The sequence below is a fragment of the Stegastes partitus genome, unplaced genomic scaffold (genome assembly GCF_000690725.1).
Source record: "Stegastes partitus isolate 25-593 unplaced genomic scaffold, Stegastes_partitus-1.0.2 Scaffold393, whole genome shotgun sequence".
In the NCBI taxonomy this organism is placed as follows: Eukaryota; Metazoa; Chordata; class Actinopteri; family Pomacentridae; genus Stegastes; species Stegastes partitus.
In genome coordinates, this window is record NW_007578124.1 from 419,796 (window position 1) to 436,358 (window position 16,563).

The 16,563-nt window shown below is 42.9% G+C and overlaps 3 protein-coding genes across 4 annotated transcripts; all 3 read left to right on the forward strand.

Moving 5' to 3' along the window:
* The first annotated feature begins 35 nt into the window (after positions 1–35).
* Positions 36–5,720, forward strand: mcoln3a (mucolipin TRP cation channel 3a). The gene is made up of 13 exons (XM_008285267.1): positions 36–296; positions 740–1,017; positions 1,729–1,896; positions 1,983–2,136; positions 2,390–2,474; positions 2,551–2,647; positions 2,774–2,873; positions 3,371–3,483; positions 4,045–4,194; positions 4,271–4,372; positions 4,446–4,568; positions 4,673–4,879; positions 4,971–5,720. The coding sequence occupies exons 2-13, from the start codon at positions 796–798 to the stop codon at positions 5,109–5,111; spliced, it is 1,662 nt and encodes a 553-aa protein (XP_008283489.1). The 5' UTR covers positions 36–296; positions 740–795; the 3' UTR covers positions 5,112–5,720.
* Positions 5,721–6,770: 1,050 nt separating this feature from the next.
* Positions 6,771–13,552, forward strand: ssx2ipa (synovial sarcoma, X breakpoint 2 interacting protein a). Its single transcript, XM_008285270.1, has 14 exons — positions 6,771–6,934; positions 7,989–8,113; positions 8,309–8,472; positions 8,675–8,884; positions 9,497–9,607; positions 9,693–9,828; positions 9,907–9,982; positions 10,063–10,243; positions 10,421–10,568; positions 10,800–10,936; positions 11,121–11,294; positions 11,394–11,511; positions 12,322–12,475; positions 13,052–13,552. The coding sequence occupies exons 2-14, from the start codon at positions 8,080–8,082 to the stop codon at positions 13,179–13,181; spliced, it is 1,773 nt and encodes a 590-aa protein (XP_008283492.1). The 5' UTR covers positions 6,771–6,934; positions 7,989–8,079; the 3' UTR covers positions 13,182–13,552.
* Positions 10,297–16,119, forward strand: LOC103359757 (guanine nucleotide-binding protein G(I)/G(S)/G(O) subunit gamma-5-like). Of its 2 annotated transcripts, XM_008285268.1 has the most exons (4): positions 10,297–10,303; positions 13,682–13,822; positions 15,240–15,382; positions 15,836–16,119. In XM_008285268.1, exons 2-3 carry the CDS (start codon positions 13,742–13,744, stop codon positions 15,363–15,365), a joined length of 207 nt encoding a protein of 68 aa, XP_008283490.1. In that variant the 5' UTR covers positions 10,297–10,303; positions 13,682–13,741; the 3' UTR covers positions 15,366–15,382; positions 15,836–16,119. The 2 variants fall into 2 exon arrangements, with proteins under 2 accessions (XP_008283490.1, XP_008283491.1); XM_008285269.1 differs by lacking the exon at positions 10,297–10,303 and having other exon boundaries at positions 13,645–13,822.
* Positions 16,120–16,563: the final 444 nt, after the last annotated feature.

A 16,563-nucleotide genomic window follows, 5' to 3' on the forward strand; every position in this document is an offset into this window, starting at 1 on the left:
CAGCAAAACAGCATCTGAGATCTCTTGAAATACAGTTTTTTTATTCAAGAAGTCAAATTCAAAGTGAACTTAGTGGCAGATTGCAGCATCCAGTCTGAGCTTCTGAGTGCTCAGAGGTTCTGTCACTGGTCGCTGTTTTGTTTTGGAGAAACTGGAAAAGCTCAAAGTGACGCAGAGGAATGAGCGTGTCATCGTGGTGAAGGCTGAGCGGCGACTGACACCACCTGCTCCTCAGACGGCAGCAGACGCCCTGAGAGTCGGACTGTTGGCTCTGGATCACCAGCAGGTGTTAGCAGGTAATTCATTATGTCTTATCATTATCAGTACATATACAGAGAGAGAGAGAGACTGGTTGGCTTGTAATATATATAATTTGCAGTAAGTTCTAAACCCTTAATGTCACTGAGATTACAAAACTTTTATTTATGACTGCAGTCTTGGTTATTCTAAGAAAAACAAACATTCAACAGTTTGATATGTTTAGTCATTTATTCTCATTTCTTCTCTTTGCTGTTAGCAGCTCTGCTACAATAATCTGTGGGGGAACCAAAGTCACCCAAAACACACATTTATAGTTTTGCAGCGAGTTAAAGCTGAATTTAGCACAATTATCGTTCACCGCAGCATGAAATTGAACATACTGGGACATGATAACAGCAGTGAACACATGCAGGAGAACCTGTTAGATATACATCAGAATGACTGGAATGGCCGAACCCTCTTCCTGCTTCTCCAAAAGACTTCAGGCTCACAGTGGGCGTTTGACAGATATCACCAGAAAGCAGCTTCAGTTCGATGGAGGACTCGGAGCCGCTGCTGGCTGCCTGGTCGGACCAGAGGAGGACCAACGGCCACGTCACATGGAGCGCTCACACTCTGGAGTCGAAGGCGGTGGAGGATTTCAGACGGAGGCTCAAGTACTTCTTCATGAACCCCTGTGAGAAGTACAGGGCCAGGGGCCGGAAGCCATGGAAACTGATGTTACAAATATTAAAAATCGCAATCATCACCGTCCAGGTAGGCCGTGCAGTCGCTGGGTTACAACAACTGAGGGGTTCAGAGCCAAAGTGGGCCAAACCACAAAGAATCCAAAGTTTAGTTTGATGTTGTTCTGATCAGTGTTTATGGTCGACTAGTTGGTGTCAAAGTGCTCCAACCAGCAGCCCACTGGTAATGTCATGATGCCACTTTGAAGTTTGGCCCATGATGAAAATTTAGCGGCAAACTGGACCAAGACACAGGAACCGCTGACTGTTATATCACAGGTAGTTCAATTCAAGATGGCGGACAGCGCAACCTCAAGCCCTGTGAAAACTCAACTGGTAGGTATGGTAAGGTGAAATAAAACCTTAATGAAGCACCACCAAGCATCTGTTTCTACCCCACGGTCCTCAGAAGGATCTCTAGTTCCTGATGATGAAAACTCTTCAACAAGACAAACCTGGAATCAGTTTGTTTCTCAAAAAAATGTGGTACGGCCCGCTTTGGTGCTCAGCAGAAGGAAGTTAAAACTGAAATAAGTCATCACAGAGCAGCTGTTTCTATCTCTGGACAGAGTTGGAACATCTCTGGATGCAGATAATGACTCCTCCAACAACCCCATGTTTCTCTAGAACTACTATAAATGTGGTTTGACCCACTTTGGCACCAACCGCCTCTATACTTGTCATGAATGTGTAGGAGGTTGGCAGCTGTTTGTCTCATCCTCATTATTTTTCCTCCCGTCAGTTGGTCTCTTTCGGCCTGAGCAACGAAATGATGGTCACCTTCAAAGACGAAAACCTGATGACGTTCAGACATCTGTTCCTCAAAGAATACAAGGATCCCCGGCTGGGAAGCTACGCGCTTTACACCAAAGCCGATGTGTACGATCACATCTACTACGTCATCAACAGGGTACCCAAGATGTAGTCTGGACATTTCGTGGTATTTCCTTTATAATTTCAGTGCTTTAAAAACGTGTCCCTCTCCGTTTCTTTCAGTACACCAGCCTCCAAAACCTGACCGTGGGTAACCTGGCGTATGGGAGCGTCGATGGCGAGCCCACTCCTCTGTCCGTCTGCCAGGTGTTGTACAGAAACAGCAGCATTGATCCTGGAAACGACAGCTTTGACATTGATCCACATGTCGAAACAGGTACAAAAGCACAACGCTGCTGTTTAAATGTGAAACGTTGAGGTCTGATGGCTGCTTTGGGTTGTTTCTATGGTTAATGTTTCATGCAGGATGTATTTCTGGAAGCTGATTCACGGCCAGAATAGGAAATAATCACAGAGTGGATTTACATGTGACATCAAAAGAGGAAGCTGGTGTTGCTGAGAGCGACATATTCATGCAGAATAATAAGCATCACCTGAATTTAAACTGAACACGCCTGCTCTCCTCACAGATTGTGTTTCCATATATCCTGAGCAGTCGCTGGACAACAGCAGCAGCCTGGCAGCTCATGTCAACTCCTCTTTAGACTTCAAAAGGTGACTAAACTGATAAGTACCGGTTCCGTGCCAGGCGGTGAGAGTTCCTCCTGCTAATATGTGTTTGTGTGTCCAGGCTGCTGTCAGTGAACATCTACCTGAACCTGAAAACCATCAACCTGCAGACGGTGCGGCACCACGAGCTGCCAGACTGTTACGACTTCCACATCACGGTTGGTGACAAGCAAACCGCCTGCAGCTGAGCTTTAAGCAAACACTGAGGAATCAATAGTTGCTGCACATTTTCTGAGCTCAGAAACAACCTGTGCTGTGCTTCTAACTCTTTTGTTTTTACACAGATTGTGTTTGACAACCGCGCCCACAGCGGGGAGATAAAGGTTCACATTGAAAATGATGTGAGGATTTATGAATGCAGAGATTGGAACGTGGAGGGAACCTGTGAGTTCTCAGTAAAACAATGGACATCCCCAAATGAAATACATGTAATTGTTTATGAAGCCAGCAGGAGGCACCGTGACTTTATTCTGGCCTGACACCTGCAGCTGAAACCAGAAGTTTACATCCACCGTATAAAAAGACATAAAACCTTTTATTTCTCATCATCTGACATTAAATCAGACTAAACGTTTCCTGTTTCAGGTCAGTCAGGATCACCAACATTATTTCTATTTGCTAAACACCAGAATAATAAGAGAGAGAATATTTTAACAACTTCCTCAAAAGCAAAAAGTTCCAACCAACCCCCCAAGAACCGCCAACCGTGCCCTTAAAACCCAAGAACTTGGGTCAAACCTTCTGGGTTTCCTTCCACAAGCTTCTCACAACAGTCTGATGGCATCCTAGTGGATGGAAACTTCTGACTCTGAAGAAAGTCTCTTTTGTAGCAGCAGCAAAAACGTGAAAACACAAACTAACCTGAACTCTGTGGTTTCCAGCTGGGAAGAACGATTATCTCCTCCTGGTCTTTGACTCTGTGGTCATCCTCGCCTGCCTCACCTCTCTGGTCCTCTGCACACGCTCTGTCATCAGAGGCATCCATCTGCAGTCGGTAAGTCGCTGCATGAGGATCTAGTAAATGCTGCTTTTCCTACATTCAGCAACTGGCTCAACTTTTAATGAATTATTGGAACAACAACTAACATGCAAAAAACACATCCTGCTGAAGACGTCACATTCTCTGTATTTTGCATGATGGGTTTTAGCAGCTGAGGGGAATCAGCATCATGCAAATAAAAACAAAGTTGGCTTATATTTATTAGTAGTATTTGTAGATTATTTTTATTTCTATTTAAGACTATTTTAAAGCAACAGATACACCAGAAATTAAACCCTGGTGTGTGTGGAGAGCTCTTTCAAACCTAAAATTTAAAGAAAAGTCTAAAGTGTAAAAGGAGTTGCTGCTTAAAACATCTTTGATAGTTGCATTCGTGTTTAAAAATTAGATGATAAAACCCTCATCAGATAAAAAGTACAAGCTCAGAAGTCAGAACGTTTTAGTATTTCATGTGGAAATTAAACAATCCAACCACTTTGTGCAGGACTGACTCACCGGTTTGTGTGTGTTTGTTGAGCCGCCCTGTTTTAAAATGCATTGATTCCTCTTGTGCAGGACTTCAGCGTCTTCTTTCACGCCCACTACAATAAAGTGGTGTCGTGGACCGACCGCATGGAGTTTGTGAACGGCTGGTACATCCTCATCATCGTCAGTGACACACTGACCGTCGCTGGATCGGTGCTGAAAATTGGGATCCAAACAAAGGTTAATGTCACATGATGCTCACTGCAGGAATCAGTTTGAGCCTCAAATGCTTCCAGTCTAAACTTTGTGTTTTCAGTTCCAGACAAACTACGACGTCTGTAGCATCCTGCTGGGAACCGCCACCATGCTCGTCTGGGTCGGTGTGATCCGATACCTCGGTTTCTTCAAGAAGTACAACGTAAGAATTCTTGTTTTAGGACATGAGATCAGGTGCAAATCCACAGGAACTGAAACCTTTTATTTCTACTCAGGTGTTAATCTTGACCCTGAGGGCGGCTGTGCCAAACGTGTTCCGGTTCTGCTGCTGTGCCACCATGATCTACCTCGGGTACAGCTTCTGTGGCTGGATCGTCCTCGGGCCTTACCACGACAAAGTATGAGCCTAACACGTCTATTTTAGGTGTCACTGTGGCCTCATTGGTTTTCTTCAGGCCTTCAGGTGCTCGTTGATATTAAGAAAACCTCTTTTTTTTTCCAGTTCCGAACATTTGACAAGGTGACCGAGTGCCTGTTCTCGCTCGTCAACGGGGACGACATGTACGCCACCTTCCTGAAGATGAGAGCCAAGAGCTACATGGTGTGGCTGTTCAGCAGACTCTACCTCTACTCCTTCATCTCCCTCTTCATCTACATGGTGCTCAGCCTCTTCATCGCTCTCATCACTGACACCTACGAAACCATCAAGGTCAGTCTGAATCAGCCGTGCAGCTGTCCTGCAGGGATGCTGTTCGTCCTCGAGTGTCCTCGTTTTTTATTTTTACTTTTATCGTTTCCAGCATCACCAGCACGAGAAGGAGCCGGTGTCGCAGCTCCAGGCCTTCATAGCAGAGTGCAGGGACCAGCCTGACTCTGGGAGATACGTGACCGATGACGATCCATCGACCTGCTGCTTGTCTCCGTGTGGCTGCTTTGGATAAAGTGACAGGATGTAGCGTCTTCTTATTTTCTAACTGAACAAAGAGTTGCCCTCAAGAGGCTGCAAACTGCCCCACAGAGTCCTGGTGTATGTGCAGCTTTGATCGTGTGAATGACTGATGGGAATGTCAGAATATGTGCTTACTCAGGTAGAAGCACTTTTACTCAACTTGCTGAGACATGAACTGTTAAACTTTCTCTGTCAGAGAATGATTAAAGTCACCATGAAAGAGACGACGCACCATCCTGACTTTAATACTGAGAGCATGAATACACACAACGATGATGAAAGTTTCTCAGATATTAGGAGGATAAAAATAAAAACAACTTCTGAGTTGGCTTCTGTGGAATTTCCTCCTGACTGCACCAGAACAACACAACGAAGCTGTTGTTTGTGATTTTAGAAGCACTCGATTGCGATATTTTATTTAAACTCTGTGGAAGTCAAAGTCAATTCACTGATATGTAACCCAGATATTACATATATTATAATGTATATATTAGTGTATATCAAAACGTGCAGCTGGATCGGTAATGGTGTGATGTCACTTTTACGTTATTTTATGTTATTTCTCTAAATCTGTGTTTATAGAGCAAAAATGCTTCTTACACACAATCATGTAGAATAGAATTAATTATGTGTAATTTTACAATCACACGTAAAACAATGAATTACTGTTTGTAAAAATACAGATTTTTGATGGATTGCATTTTAACAGACTTTTGTTTTCTGAGATTTTAGTAGATATTATTTGGAATTTAACAAAAGTTAAAGAAAATCTGTTTTTTTAAAAAAAAAAAAAACTACTAATGATTATTTAATATTTTTCATTCCTAATACACATAATTTGCTTTCAAGTAACAGCACATATCTGTAGAAAAAATTAATATATACATACCTTTCCACTTGACAGACTGAATAAATAAATAACTTCGTATTACCTCCCACACAGCCTGAACTTGTTCTATGGCGCTGATCCAGGTTGTTTTCTTCTGACTGGATCCCTGTTCGTGTTCAATCTACTCTCATAGATAGATAGATAGATAGATAGATAGATAGATAGATAGATAGATAGATAGATAGATAGATAGATAGATAGATAGATAGTGCTCAACACATCAGACAGGTGATCTAACAAATGTGTTAAACACTGTATAACCATTACTTTGTGTATTTTTGTCTTGATTCTGTTTTTTTTTTTAAACATCCTTTATTAGAGAAAGTTAGGATTTTTCATTTAATATTGAGAGCTACTTACAGCCACTCATATTCCTTTTTCATGTGTCAACCAATAAACTGATCTTGAGTCTATCATAGTTCATATTTTATCCACAAACACTTACACCGACCACTACTATTTACCAGCTACTGAGCCCATTCCTCAGTAATAATCGTTTTAAAGAAGCTGTCAGGTGCTTGTGCACAGCGAGGCGACGTGTAGCAGCAGCAGCAGCACAGGTGACACTCACCTGTGGGAGCGTCGCGGTGCTGCAGGACACCTGACAGCTCTCCTCATTTGCATACAACGTTCACGTCCAATGCGCGGCTCACGTACTGGTTGCCTAACAACGCCGCGTCCAATCACAGAGCGGCTTGGTCGGACGGCTCAGAGGACTCGGCTTCAAAAAACACAAACGGGAGGTGTGCTGGTGCGTCGGTGTGGTTCTGCTCAGGTCCGGGTCGGTGAGGCGTCTGACAGCCGTGACAAGATGAAGACTGGACTCGGAGGAGGTGTTTTCGACCAGGGAGGATTCTGCTGATTTCAGGAGCAGCACCGAACTCGGACAACCGTCGGATCTGGTTGACCCACTTGTCGTCCTACCTGTGAGTGTGTTTACGGTGCGTTACCTTAGCTTAGCTGTTAGCAAGAAAGCTTCCCGAGCACTAAAGTAGGCAGAAAAACACCGTCAGCTGGTGTTAAATTCACCGCCAGCCAGGAAGGTTTGTGCTCAGTTAAATGGCTTGTTTAAATATGTTCCTCCTTAAATGTGCTTTACAAACGGTTTAGCAAACAAGCTAAAGTTAGCAAACATTACATTCGTTTTATGCTAACTTATAGAGAGGCTGGATAACAAGCTGCCACTTCACACCAGCACACCCTGGACTTTATCTGTCAGCCAGGGTAGCCTGAGATAATAAAAAAAAGTTTCCTGGTTCACTAGATAAGGATCCCCAGTGCAGTTCATTCATATAAATAGTCTTCATTTTGTGTTTTTAGTATCCTTGTGTTCTGATTTTCTTATTTATATTGCATATATAGTGTGCATACCTCACCTCTTTAGTTTGTAGTTGTGTTTTCTGGTTTTTCTTTCTGTCACTTTGCTGCTGTGACGCTGCACATTTCCCTTTGTGGGACTAATAGATCATATTCTATTATTTTCTATCCCAAGAGCACTGAGGAGAGTTTGTTAAAATGCACTTCTGCTGACTGTCAGTCCTCGAGCTTGTATCCGTGGCTTAACCGAACATAAATGCAGCGTTTTGCCCCTTTTGTTCACCAGCACAATGTGCCTGACACAGTACGGAGCAGCTAAAGTTGTGGGAGTGGCTCATCTGGTCCAGCCTGTCTCACCAGAGCGTTCTCACATCATGGGATTGTCCTAAAGGCAGAAAAGTGTTTTTAAAAAGCACACACACATGAATGCAGCTCTCTGATTCAGTCCCACTGTAATGGACCGTCTCGTTTTTATCTTCGCAAATCCTTTTGGCTTGTGGCTGAGATCCTCTCACTACCCAGGAATTTAGAGGCCAGCAGCCAATCGGAGCGCCTTCTCAAACCACAATCTAACCCCCCGCTGGCACACATCTGACAGATAATCCTGTGTGGGCCCAGATTATGCGCTGCTGGTCTGTCTCATGACTTGATGCTCCGTTGCAGGGCTCTGTTCCAGCAGGACTCTCTGCTGCTAATCCGACTCCCTGGTGGTAACTCATGACCTCACATCCTCGTCTCCTGATGCGTCGCTGATATGGGAGAGTGGTGGACGACTGAGACATCCATGGGTAATTTTCTCTCCCGCGTTTGGTGTTTCAAGAATAGAAAGACCCATCAGCTGTGCTTATTTTGGGACCTGCTAGAGGTGACCCACATTTTTGTTCTCGTTTAGAGCAGCAGCAACCTAATTCAAGCCTCTCAGCGGCAGAAGGAACGGTGGATGTGATTTGCATACAGTTTGCTGTATTTTTCTCTGTTTTCAGAAAACTACGAGATCTCGAGCATATCGCATGGGACGATGTCGCCCTCGAGACGGAACAACCTCGTGTCAATGTTCTCTTTTCCCTTGGCCAAAAGCTCCTACAGCATGATAAGTGCCTTTTGCACAGAGGACAATATTCCTCAGTGCGTTTCATACGTCAATCAGGTACGGAAACGCCCAGAGGTTTATGGCTTTGTTTTGTTTTTTTCCACTCATACAGTTAAGGCCTTAACTTTCAAACTGATGCTACATCTTGACATTTGTGTCCTTGTTAAGGCTCTTTTTGTGCAGTGTGTGTGACGTATACTCAACCTTTTTATTTTCTCTAGACATAATGTGATGCACTAAAGTCCTCTTTGATTCACAGGAGCTCGCCTCTCTGGGCCTCTCCTCCACGTGCATCGAGGCCATCCAACCAGGGGGCGCCAGCCTGAACACGGTGCCGGCTCTGAATGCCATGTACGAGCTGCTGCAGATCCACAGGCGAAATATGTGCAATTTAGAGGAGCTGGAGAGAGAACAGCTGAGGAAATCCAGCACCTTGGAGCATGTGCAGATGAGCAACTCCAGACTCAAGGCATGTAGGATCGACAGTCTCTTTCCTTTTTTAGTTGGAGTTGAAAATCTTTCTCATGGGTCCACCTGTGTGTACCTACAGACTTTAGTATACAGTTTATGTCCTGGAGTCAAGGTGCAGTAACATATTTTCAACCACTAGAGGGAGGAAACGTAAACACAGTCATGCACATAGTGAATTTCTCCACTGTGAGATAAATAAAGGCATATCTTATCTTATCTTACATAGTGACCCTCTGCAATCTTTCACAAGACATGACTGCTAAACTTCAAAGACCTCATGACAAACCTTGCAAAGTGCTCTGCTGGGAAGTCTCCCTGCTTTGTATGACTTGCAAGGCATAGCAAACCTTTTTTTATAACCCTACTGATGAGGAAATTAAGGTTATTTAAATTACAGCAATAACATTTCCTAGCGTCTTGATAAATAATTTAAAACGACAAACTGGCCCACATACATCTGAGTCCGACTGTAGTCATATAATGCAAGTCAGTTGTATTAAATCCTAAAACAGAACTTTGCAGATGTAGGATGGGGGCAGGCTCTTTGGGACTCCATTCATGCGGCATTAACCCTGAACTGATTGCTTATATGATGTATATTTCCTTTCAGGATCAACTGGAGCTGTCCATAAGGGAGAAGTCGGGCCTACATGAGACGGAGAGGCAGCTACAACTCAAAATTAAAACTCTGCAGAGCTGCTTAAAAACAGAAAAAGATGAGGTGAGGTGGAGCTTCCTTTTATGCTATAATTGCATTTACAAATCATATGTGAGAAGCTGACAAACTGTTCACTCATTCTTGACAGGTTCAGAAGCTCCAGAGTGTCATCGCTAGCCGTGCCTCACAATACAGTCACGATGCCAAGAGAAAGGAGAGAGAAGCTGCCAAGCTCAAGGAGCGCCTCAGCCAGCTGCTGGTTGACAGGAAGGACAAGAAACTAGGTAAAGGCTCCGGTCTTTAGTGAAACTTGGTATGCTTCATTTCAGAAGAATTCAATTAAGTTTTTGCTTTCCAAACAGCTATCGATGTCCTTAATTGTTTGGGCCGGTCAGATGGAAAAAGGAGGCACTGGAAGACGACAAAAGCATCATCCAGGTATTATTAAGCCACCTTGTCATCTGTTAAACATGGAAACAATTACAGGAATGCATTTGTAAACTGCTGTTTGTCTGCAGCCACGAGGGCGACATGTACAAGTCCCTGCTCAGTGACTACGAGGCCAGTCAGAGGTCCTTGATGCTGGAGAACGCTGAGCTTAAGAAAGTCCTCCAGCAGATGAAGAAAGAGATGATGCACATCCTAAGTCCACGCCAGCCTTCTGCCAGAGGAGCCACAGCCGACGACAGCCAGGAGCAGGTGTGTGAATCACACACATACATAAACCTGGAGGATGGGTTCATGAGAACGCTGCTGCTGGTTTTCTGACGGACAGACAACTGACCAAATGCATAATATGATTTAACATGTTTACATCAAATTCATATGTGTCGGATGAGGAAAGATGAAATATTAAAAGTAGTTGTGTTGCTACAGGCTGACCTGGACGGGGAGGAGAAGGCGGGTGACACCAGCAGGGAATCCCTGGACCAGTACTGTGAGCACGCTCGGGAGCAGCTCACCAACAGCATCCGCCAGCAGTGGAGGAAACTGAGGAACCACGTGGAGAAATTAGACAGCCAAGGTACATGCAGCACTCTCACTTATCATGAAATACTGCAAACATAACTTCAGGGGTCAAGTTGTATACCCTGGACATTTGATCCGTAAAATCTGTCTTTGACACGAATCACTGGAACTAAGGTTATCAAAATCTGGAAAAAATCCGTGTCTGTTCCGCGATAGCATTTACATATTAAGTCTTGAAACAAACCAGGATTATCAGCGTATCAACAGTGTTTTTTTCTTTGCAAAGCCTCACAAGCGCAGAATCAGCTGGAGTCCAATAAAGAGGTGATACCGCTGGAAGCCCACGAGGACGAGATGGAGAGAATGAGATGTGAAGTCCAGCAGTGCAAAGAGTTCATTCATGCACAACAGCAGCTCCTCCAGGTCAGTACCGGCTCCTTTGACAAATGGTCTCATGTCAAAAAAAAGAAGTTGCAGAGTTCACACCGACATAAGAGACTCCTCAGAACTGAAACTGTAGTTCAGATCAATAAACCCTTCTGTTATTAAAATGACTTGGAGATGATAAAGAATACTTAAATATGAAACTAACTGTCTGCTTTTGCAGCAACAACTCAACACATCGTTTGACGATGAGACGGCCGCTCTGCTCAACGACTGCTACACGCTGGAGGAGAAGGAGCGTCTCAAAGAGGAATGGAGGCTCTTTGAGGAACAGAAGAGAAACTTTGAGCGGGAGAGGAAGAACTTCACAGAGGCTGCTATCCGCCTGGGACGGGAGGTGCTCAAGTCTTCCTACTCGACACCACAGTTGAATTAAACACATACTGTGAGGGTTGTCATTGCATTTCATTTATTTTAATTTTTTTGAACTCCGCAGAAAAAGGCCTTTGAAGAAGATCGTGCTTCTTGGCTCAAAAATCAGTTTTTGAACATGACTCCGTTTTCGCACCGAAGGAGATGTTCCTCATCTGACGCTCAAAGTGCCTTATCCATTAGTAAGTCGGTGTAACTTCAGTAAAACTTTTATGAAACAAACAAAGCTTTTTCAATCACACATAATTCACAGTGTGTCTCATATGGCGCACAAGGAAAATTGTAGGACTGACCTAGGTCATACAGTGTTTATCAAATCTATTAGACCTCCCCCCAATGTCAGGTTTATGCCCTGAATTAACAGCATTGGTAAATAATTACCTGCATCATGTCTTATGTCTCTGTAATGGTTCATACACCAGTATGTAGAAGCTCTTTGACCAGAGTGATGTTTTTAATGCTAAAATATAATTATTATTGTTATCTATGAAGTTTCTAATTGACAGTTTTACCAAAAAAAACCTAAAAAAATAGTAACGCTCATTATTATGTCTTGCTTCAGATGTCAGATTATAGTTATTTACTTGCATTCCTGAACAGAAACATTAGTGTTAGTGGCTGAATGTGACGCTTGATGAGTTTCTGACTCCTCAGAGAAACCCAGTGAGCTGCTCAGCCAACACACAGTGCTGAACACATTAGACAGGTGGTCTACTTACTTTGTTCAACACTGTACATTCGTTTTCACTTTCTACATGATGCCTGGAGACATGAAAGCACAAACTGAGGGTTAGACTACAAATCCTTCATCTCTAAGAGCTTTCTACATCATGTGTAGATGAAGGGTACTTTGAAAAGTAAGAAATATTTAAAAAAACACTTTCACTGCAACTGAAGATCCAATCAAAAAACAAATCGCTTGTCTTCAAAGATTTGATGCAAAACCGACACTATTGTCACTGATATTAATTTTATGATCCGCTGCGTTACAGGAAGTGAGCCGGAGATCAGGATGTCTTCGGTGAAAGCTCAGCCGGCCAAATCATCAGCCTACACTACGTTCTCCACTCCCAAACCTTCACAAAGTGCTGCTGTGCCATCCACGGCTGAACTCTACCGGACACTCCGCCTCAGACCAGACAGCAGGTATCATCCAAGTCGCTGCTGCATTCTGTGTTTTCTGCTTGAAATTTGATTTGTTAAGAGTTATTTTAGTAGGAATGCTCCAAGATCTGAAGGGATTCTTCAGAACTATAAATGTATTTCATGTCCGTGTAGGAGTAGTCACACCAGCTGGATGTAGACTGTGGATTAGCATGTTGTGCACCGTTCTCCTTCCCTTCCTTTATGTACCTGTTATCACCATTTAATCCCCTTCACAATGGAAAACAGGAACTGCTCTGGGCTTGCACGCTTTTACACTGAAAATTGAAAGTTTTGCCAAATATTTGGTATAAGAAAATATTAGATTTTTCAGTACATTTGCTATTTTAATCACAGTTCTTGCCTCTTGGTGTACAAATGTTCCACTGAAACACGTCACTGCTTCCAGGGAACATGAAGCTGCTTCCATTATGATTTGGTTTAAAGACATTAGATTTTTTTTCCCTCGATCTCCATACGGCAGACTAATAAAGCGCTCAGCCAGACTAGTGTATGATTGAGTTCATTGCTCAAAGTGTGTCACTCATTAATCATCCATCTTCTCTTTTCCCTCCTCAGTTCCTCCAGACACTCAAATCGAGGACGCTGGCAGGAGTCCAGCAGCATCGACGACGGAGAAACTCGGCTCAAGTCAAAACACAGACTGAGTATCTTCTCTTTGGGGGAAGATGAGAACAGCCTCACTTAGAGAACCACCAGTGCCTTTTTTTAAATGTTGTTTTTTGTCACTGCATTGGACTTTAGCTTCGATCCATGGCTGAACTCCATCAGCGCTAATGAACAATCTTCGCACAAATCATTCACCAAAGCTGATCAAACAAGGAAGCACTTTAATGCCGTCGTTCGTTTGTTTTCTCTCCCAATGAACGGATCAACACTGACAGTACAGATTTTAAGCTACGTTGAGGGAAGGTGCATCTAATTTAAACATATTCCTGAATATCGATTATGTATGAAAGTAATTTAAATGTTTACAGTAAGTGTACATTTTAATTAAAGTTTATATTGACGTTAGATTGATAAGGATCTGTATGTTTTAATAAAGAGTTTTTTTCCAAATTACACGCCTGCTGTTCTGTGTAGTCGCGCGCCCCCTGCCGGGCTCCGGAGGGGGTTGCAGCCGCTCGTGCGAACAGCCGGAATCCGGATGTCATCATCTGCGCTTTTGTCTCCGCATCCAGCCGACAGCCTCCCTCCCACCGGCCCACCGAACCCCGCGCCTACCGTTCACCCAGAAACACAGCGACAATGTCGGGCTCCTCCAACCTGGTGGCCATGAAGAAGGTGGTGCAGCAGCTGCGTTTCGAGGCGAGCATAAACAGAGTGAAGGTAACCCACCGCGGCGTTGCTTTTTTCCGCCCAAATAACGGGAGAAAGCTCGACCCCGATCCGCTAACGACGCTAGCCGCCGCCGGAGGCTAACGGCGTGTTAGCCGACAGTCAACAGGCGGAGCAGGGCGTTGTTTGGACCGGAGGGGAACTGTTAAAGTCGTGTAATGGGGTTAATAATCACTCAGAATTCAAGTAAGAGCAGATAGCGTCGACATGTCCAGCTATCTGCCGCTACCGGGGGTTTAAATCACCGACAGGAGGGGGTGACTTGTAGCTCCGTATGCTAACTTAGAAAAGTACAACAATACTAATGAGCATCAGGCTGGTGGAGAGCTCAGATTTAATATCTGTCTCATTGTTTAAATCAGCTCCACTTCTCAGTTTAATTCGTGTAAATTATTGCTCACATTTTACTTTGTTTAAAAAAATAATTTTAAAAACTTTGGGAACTTGCTGAGGTGAAAAAAAACAAGTAAACCGATGCCTGTGTGGATGTTTCAACCAGCATAATTAAACCCAGTAGATCATCATGTTGGCATAGTTTTGGTTATTCAAACGTTGAAAGAGTTCAGCTGTACTTTTTTTTGTTTTAAACACTGTAAACAAAGGATGCAGTGTTAGGTTCACTTCTACTTCCTCATACAGTGATAAACAAATCAATAAAACTCCACCCAGTGTCAGGTTTATGCCACAGCTGCTCTAAATTAACATCACAACCATCTCTCATGTTCCTGTAATGGTTCATACACCAGTATGTAGAAGATCTTTAACCTAAATGATGTTTTTAATGATTAAATATAATTATTATTGTTGTTATCCATAAATTTTACAATAAAAAAGAAAAAAAATAGTAAATAGATTATAGTTATTTACCTGCATTCCTGAACAGAAACATTAGTTTTAGTGGTTGAATGTGATGCTTGATTAGTTTTCTCAGAGAAGCCCAGTGAGCTGCTCAGGTTTGGCTATAAAAAGGTGGATTCAGTTTGAAATTCCTCATTCCTGTTCAAAGCGGTGAAACGTGGAGAGCTGAGTGGCGTTAAAACCCTTCATCATGCTGGATCATCCATATATACACGGTGCTTAACAAGGTAGACAGCTGGTCTGATACATTTTTAAGCACTGTATATGAAGATGGTCTATTTTAGAAGTTTACCTGCATTTCTAGTTTAGCATTTGAGACCGCAGGTGTTCATTTCTGGGATGATTTCAGGTTAAATAATGCGTCCTTTAATTTCCGAACTGCTATTCATCCTCGTGATCGTCATGATTCTGTTATTTGAGGACTTAAAATGAAGACAGCACACAACTGTAAGACTCCATGTCTAAGCCTGGCCGAGTGCCGCTGTAACCCACCTGCGTGAGAAAAGCCTGTGTGAGCTCATGTGCATTTTCCTTTCTGTTGCATCACCAGGTTTCTCAGGCGGCTGCAGACCTACAACAGTTTTGCATGCAGAATGCCTTGCAGGACCCTCTGCTCACCGGTGTGTCCTCCAGCACCAACCCCTTCAGACCGCAGAAGGTCTGCTCCTTCTTGTGAAACCACTGTATTCATTGGTATGTATGCCACACATGATTGTATATCCCACACAACAGCACATGCAGTTGTTGTTATTTTCTGAAAGGTTTTATGGGAAAAGTCTGACAAGTAGCTAAAGTACAGGTTAGAATTCTTTGATGCGTTTTGAGTGAGACAAGTGTGTCCTTCTGTGTTATGAAACTCATTCGCTGTGTGAAATCATTTCATTTGAGTGGCTAGTAAATACTGATTTCCTTTTAGTTTCCCTCACAGTAAAACAGATGCTGTGGGCAGCTTGATTTTCAGTGTTGTCAGTGAGGGAAACATCTGTAGAAACCTGTCAGATCTCTGCAGCAAATTTCACTTCCTTGCTGTCTGTTTGTATACTCGGTGTGTCTGCAGCATATCTGTGACTCTAACTGGTCAAAACCAAACCATGTGTGTTGGCTTTCATTTTATAATATCTGTTTTTATATGTGTCTGTTATGCAGGCCTTCATTTTGATGCTACAGGGAAAAGTTGACCTCAACACTGCTCCTCATGCCAAGCCATTACACTGCCACGGGATCTCTCAAGTGTACAACACATTGGAGTCATGTCAGGAAGAAGATCATCTATTTTCAGCCACAGTAGAAGAACGGAGACAGTTTTATTTTTCATGGCACAGTGTGATTTTTGAGTAAATTATTGTGCCTTTTCTATTGTTCTATTTTAGTCATCACTGTTCTGGACTTTTTTGTATTTAATAAATAAAAACATTCTTTACTACTCTAAAGCCTTCTGGATTTGACTTTTTTCTGTTTCGTTTTTTTAGTACACAGCAAATTATCGATATGATTTTATACAAACATAACTTCTTGTGGAAACAAGCTGACAGAATGCAGGATTTTTAATGTGTCCGTTACAATAAAATCAGCTGATATATGAGTATTTAATAGACCAAATGTGGAAGTGAGGGAAAAAGACTGAATTTTCTTCAAAAATTTGATCAATTTATATTTTTCTCTTTTTGCATTTTTGTTCATGGGAAGGCAGCTTTCAAATTAGAGAGAATTTTTGAGGAGAAGAAGAAACTATTTTGGGTCCCAGTTGCTGCATCATTCTAACAGCTGCTGCAGGAAAATGGTGCAATACATCTTTGTTTTGTTTGTTTTAATGGATTGTGATCCTTTACTTAAACCTAAGTAAATCAACCACAATGTAAAATTAATTTTAGTTA

Bases quoted from the DNA above. Each gene is read 5' to 3' on its own strand.
- LOC103359757 (XM_008285268.1), top strand. From the start codon at position 13,742: ATGTCGGGCTCCTCCAACCTGGTGGCCATGAAGAAGGTGGTGCAGCAG. The intron at 13,823-15,239 runs GTAACCCACCGC...TTGCATCACCAG, and splicing joins CGAGCATAAACAGAGTGAAG to GTTTCTCAGGCGGCTGCAGA.
- ssx2ipa (XM_008285270.1), top strand. From the start codon at position 8,080: ATGGGAGAGTGGTGGACGACTGAGACATCCATGG. The intron at 9,608-9,692 runs GTGAGGTGGAGC...CATTCTTGACAG, and splicing joins TAAAAACAGAAAAAGATGAG to GTTCAGAAGCTCCAGAGTGT. The intron at 10,937-11,120 runs GTCAGTACCGGC...CTGCTTTTGCAG, and splicing joins CACAACAGCAGCTCCTCCAG to CAACAACTCAACACATCGTT.
- mcoln3a (XM_008285267.1), top strand. From the start codon at position 796: ATGGAGGACTCGGAGCCGCTGCTGGCTGCCTGGTCGGACCAGAGGAGG. The intron at 1,897-1,982 runs GTACCCAAGATG...CGTTTCTTTCAG, and splicing joins TCTACTACGTCATCAACAGG to TACACCAGCCTCCAAAACCT. The intron at 2,648-2,773 runs GTTGGTGACAAG...GTTTTTACACAG, and splicing joins GTTACGACTTCCACATCACG to ATTGTGTTTGACAACCGCGC.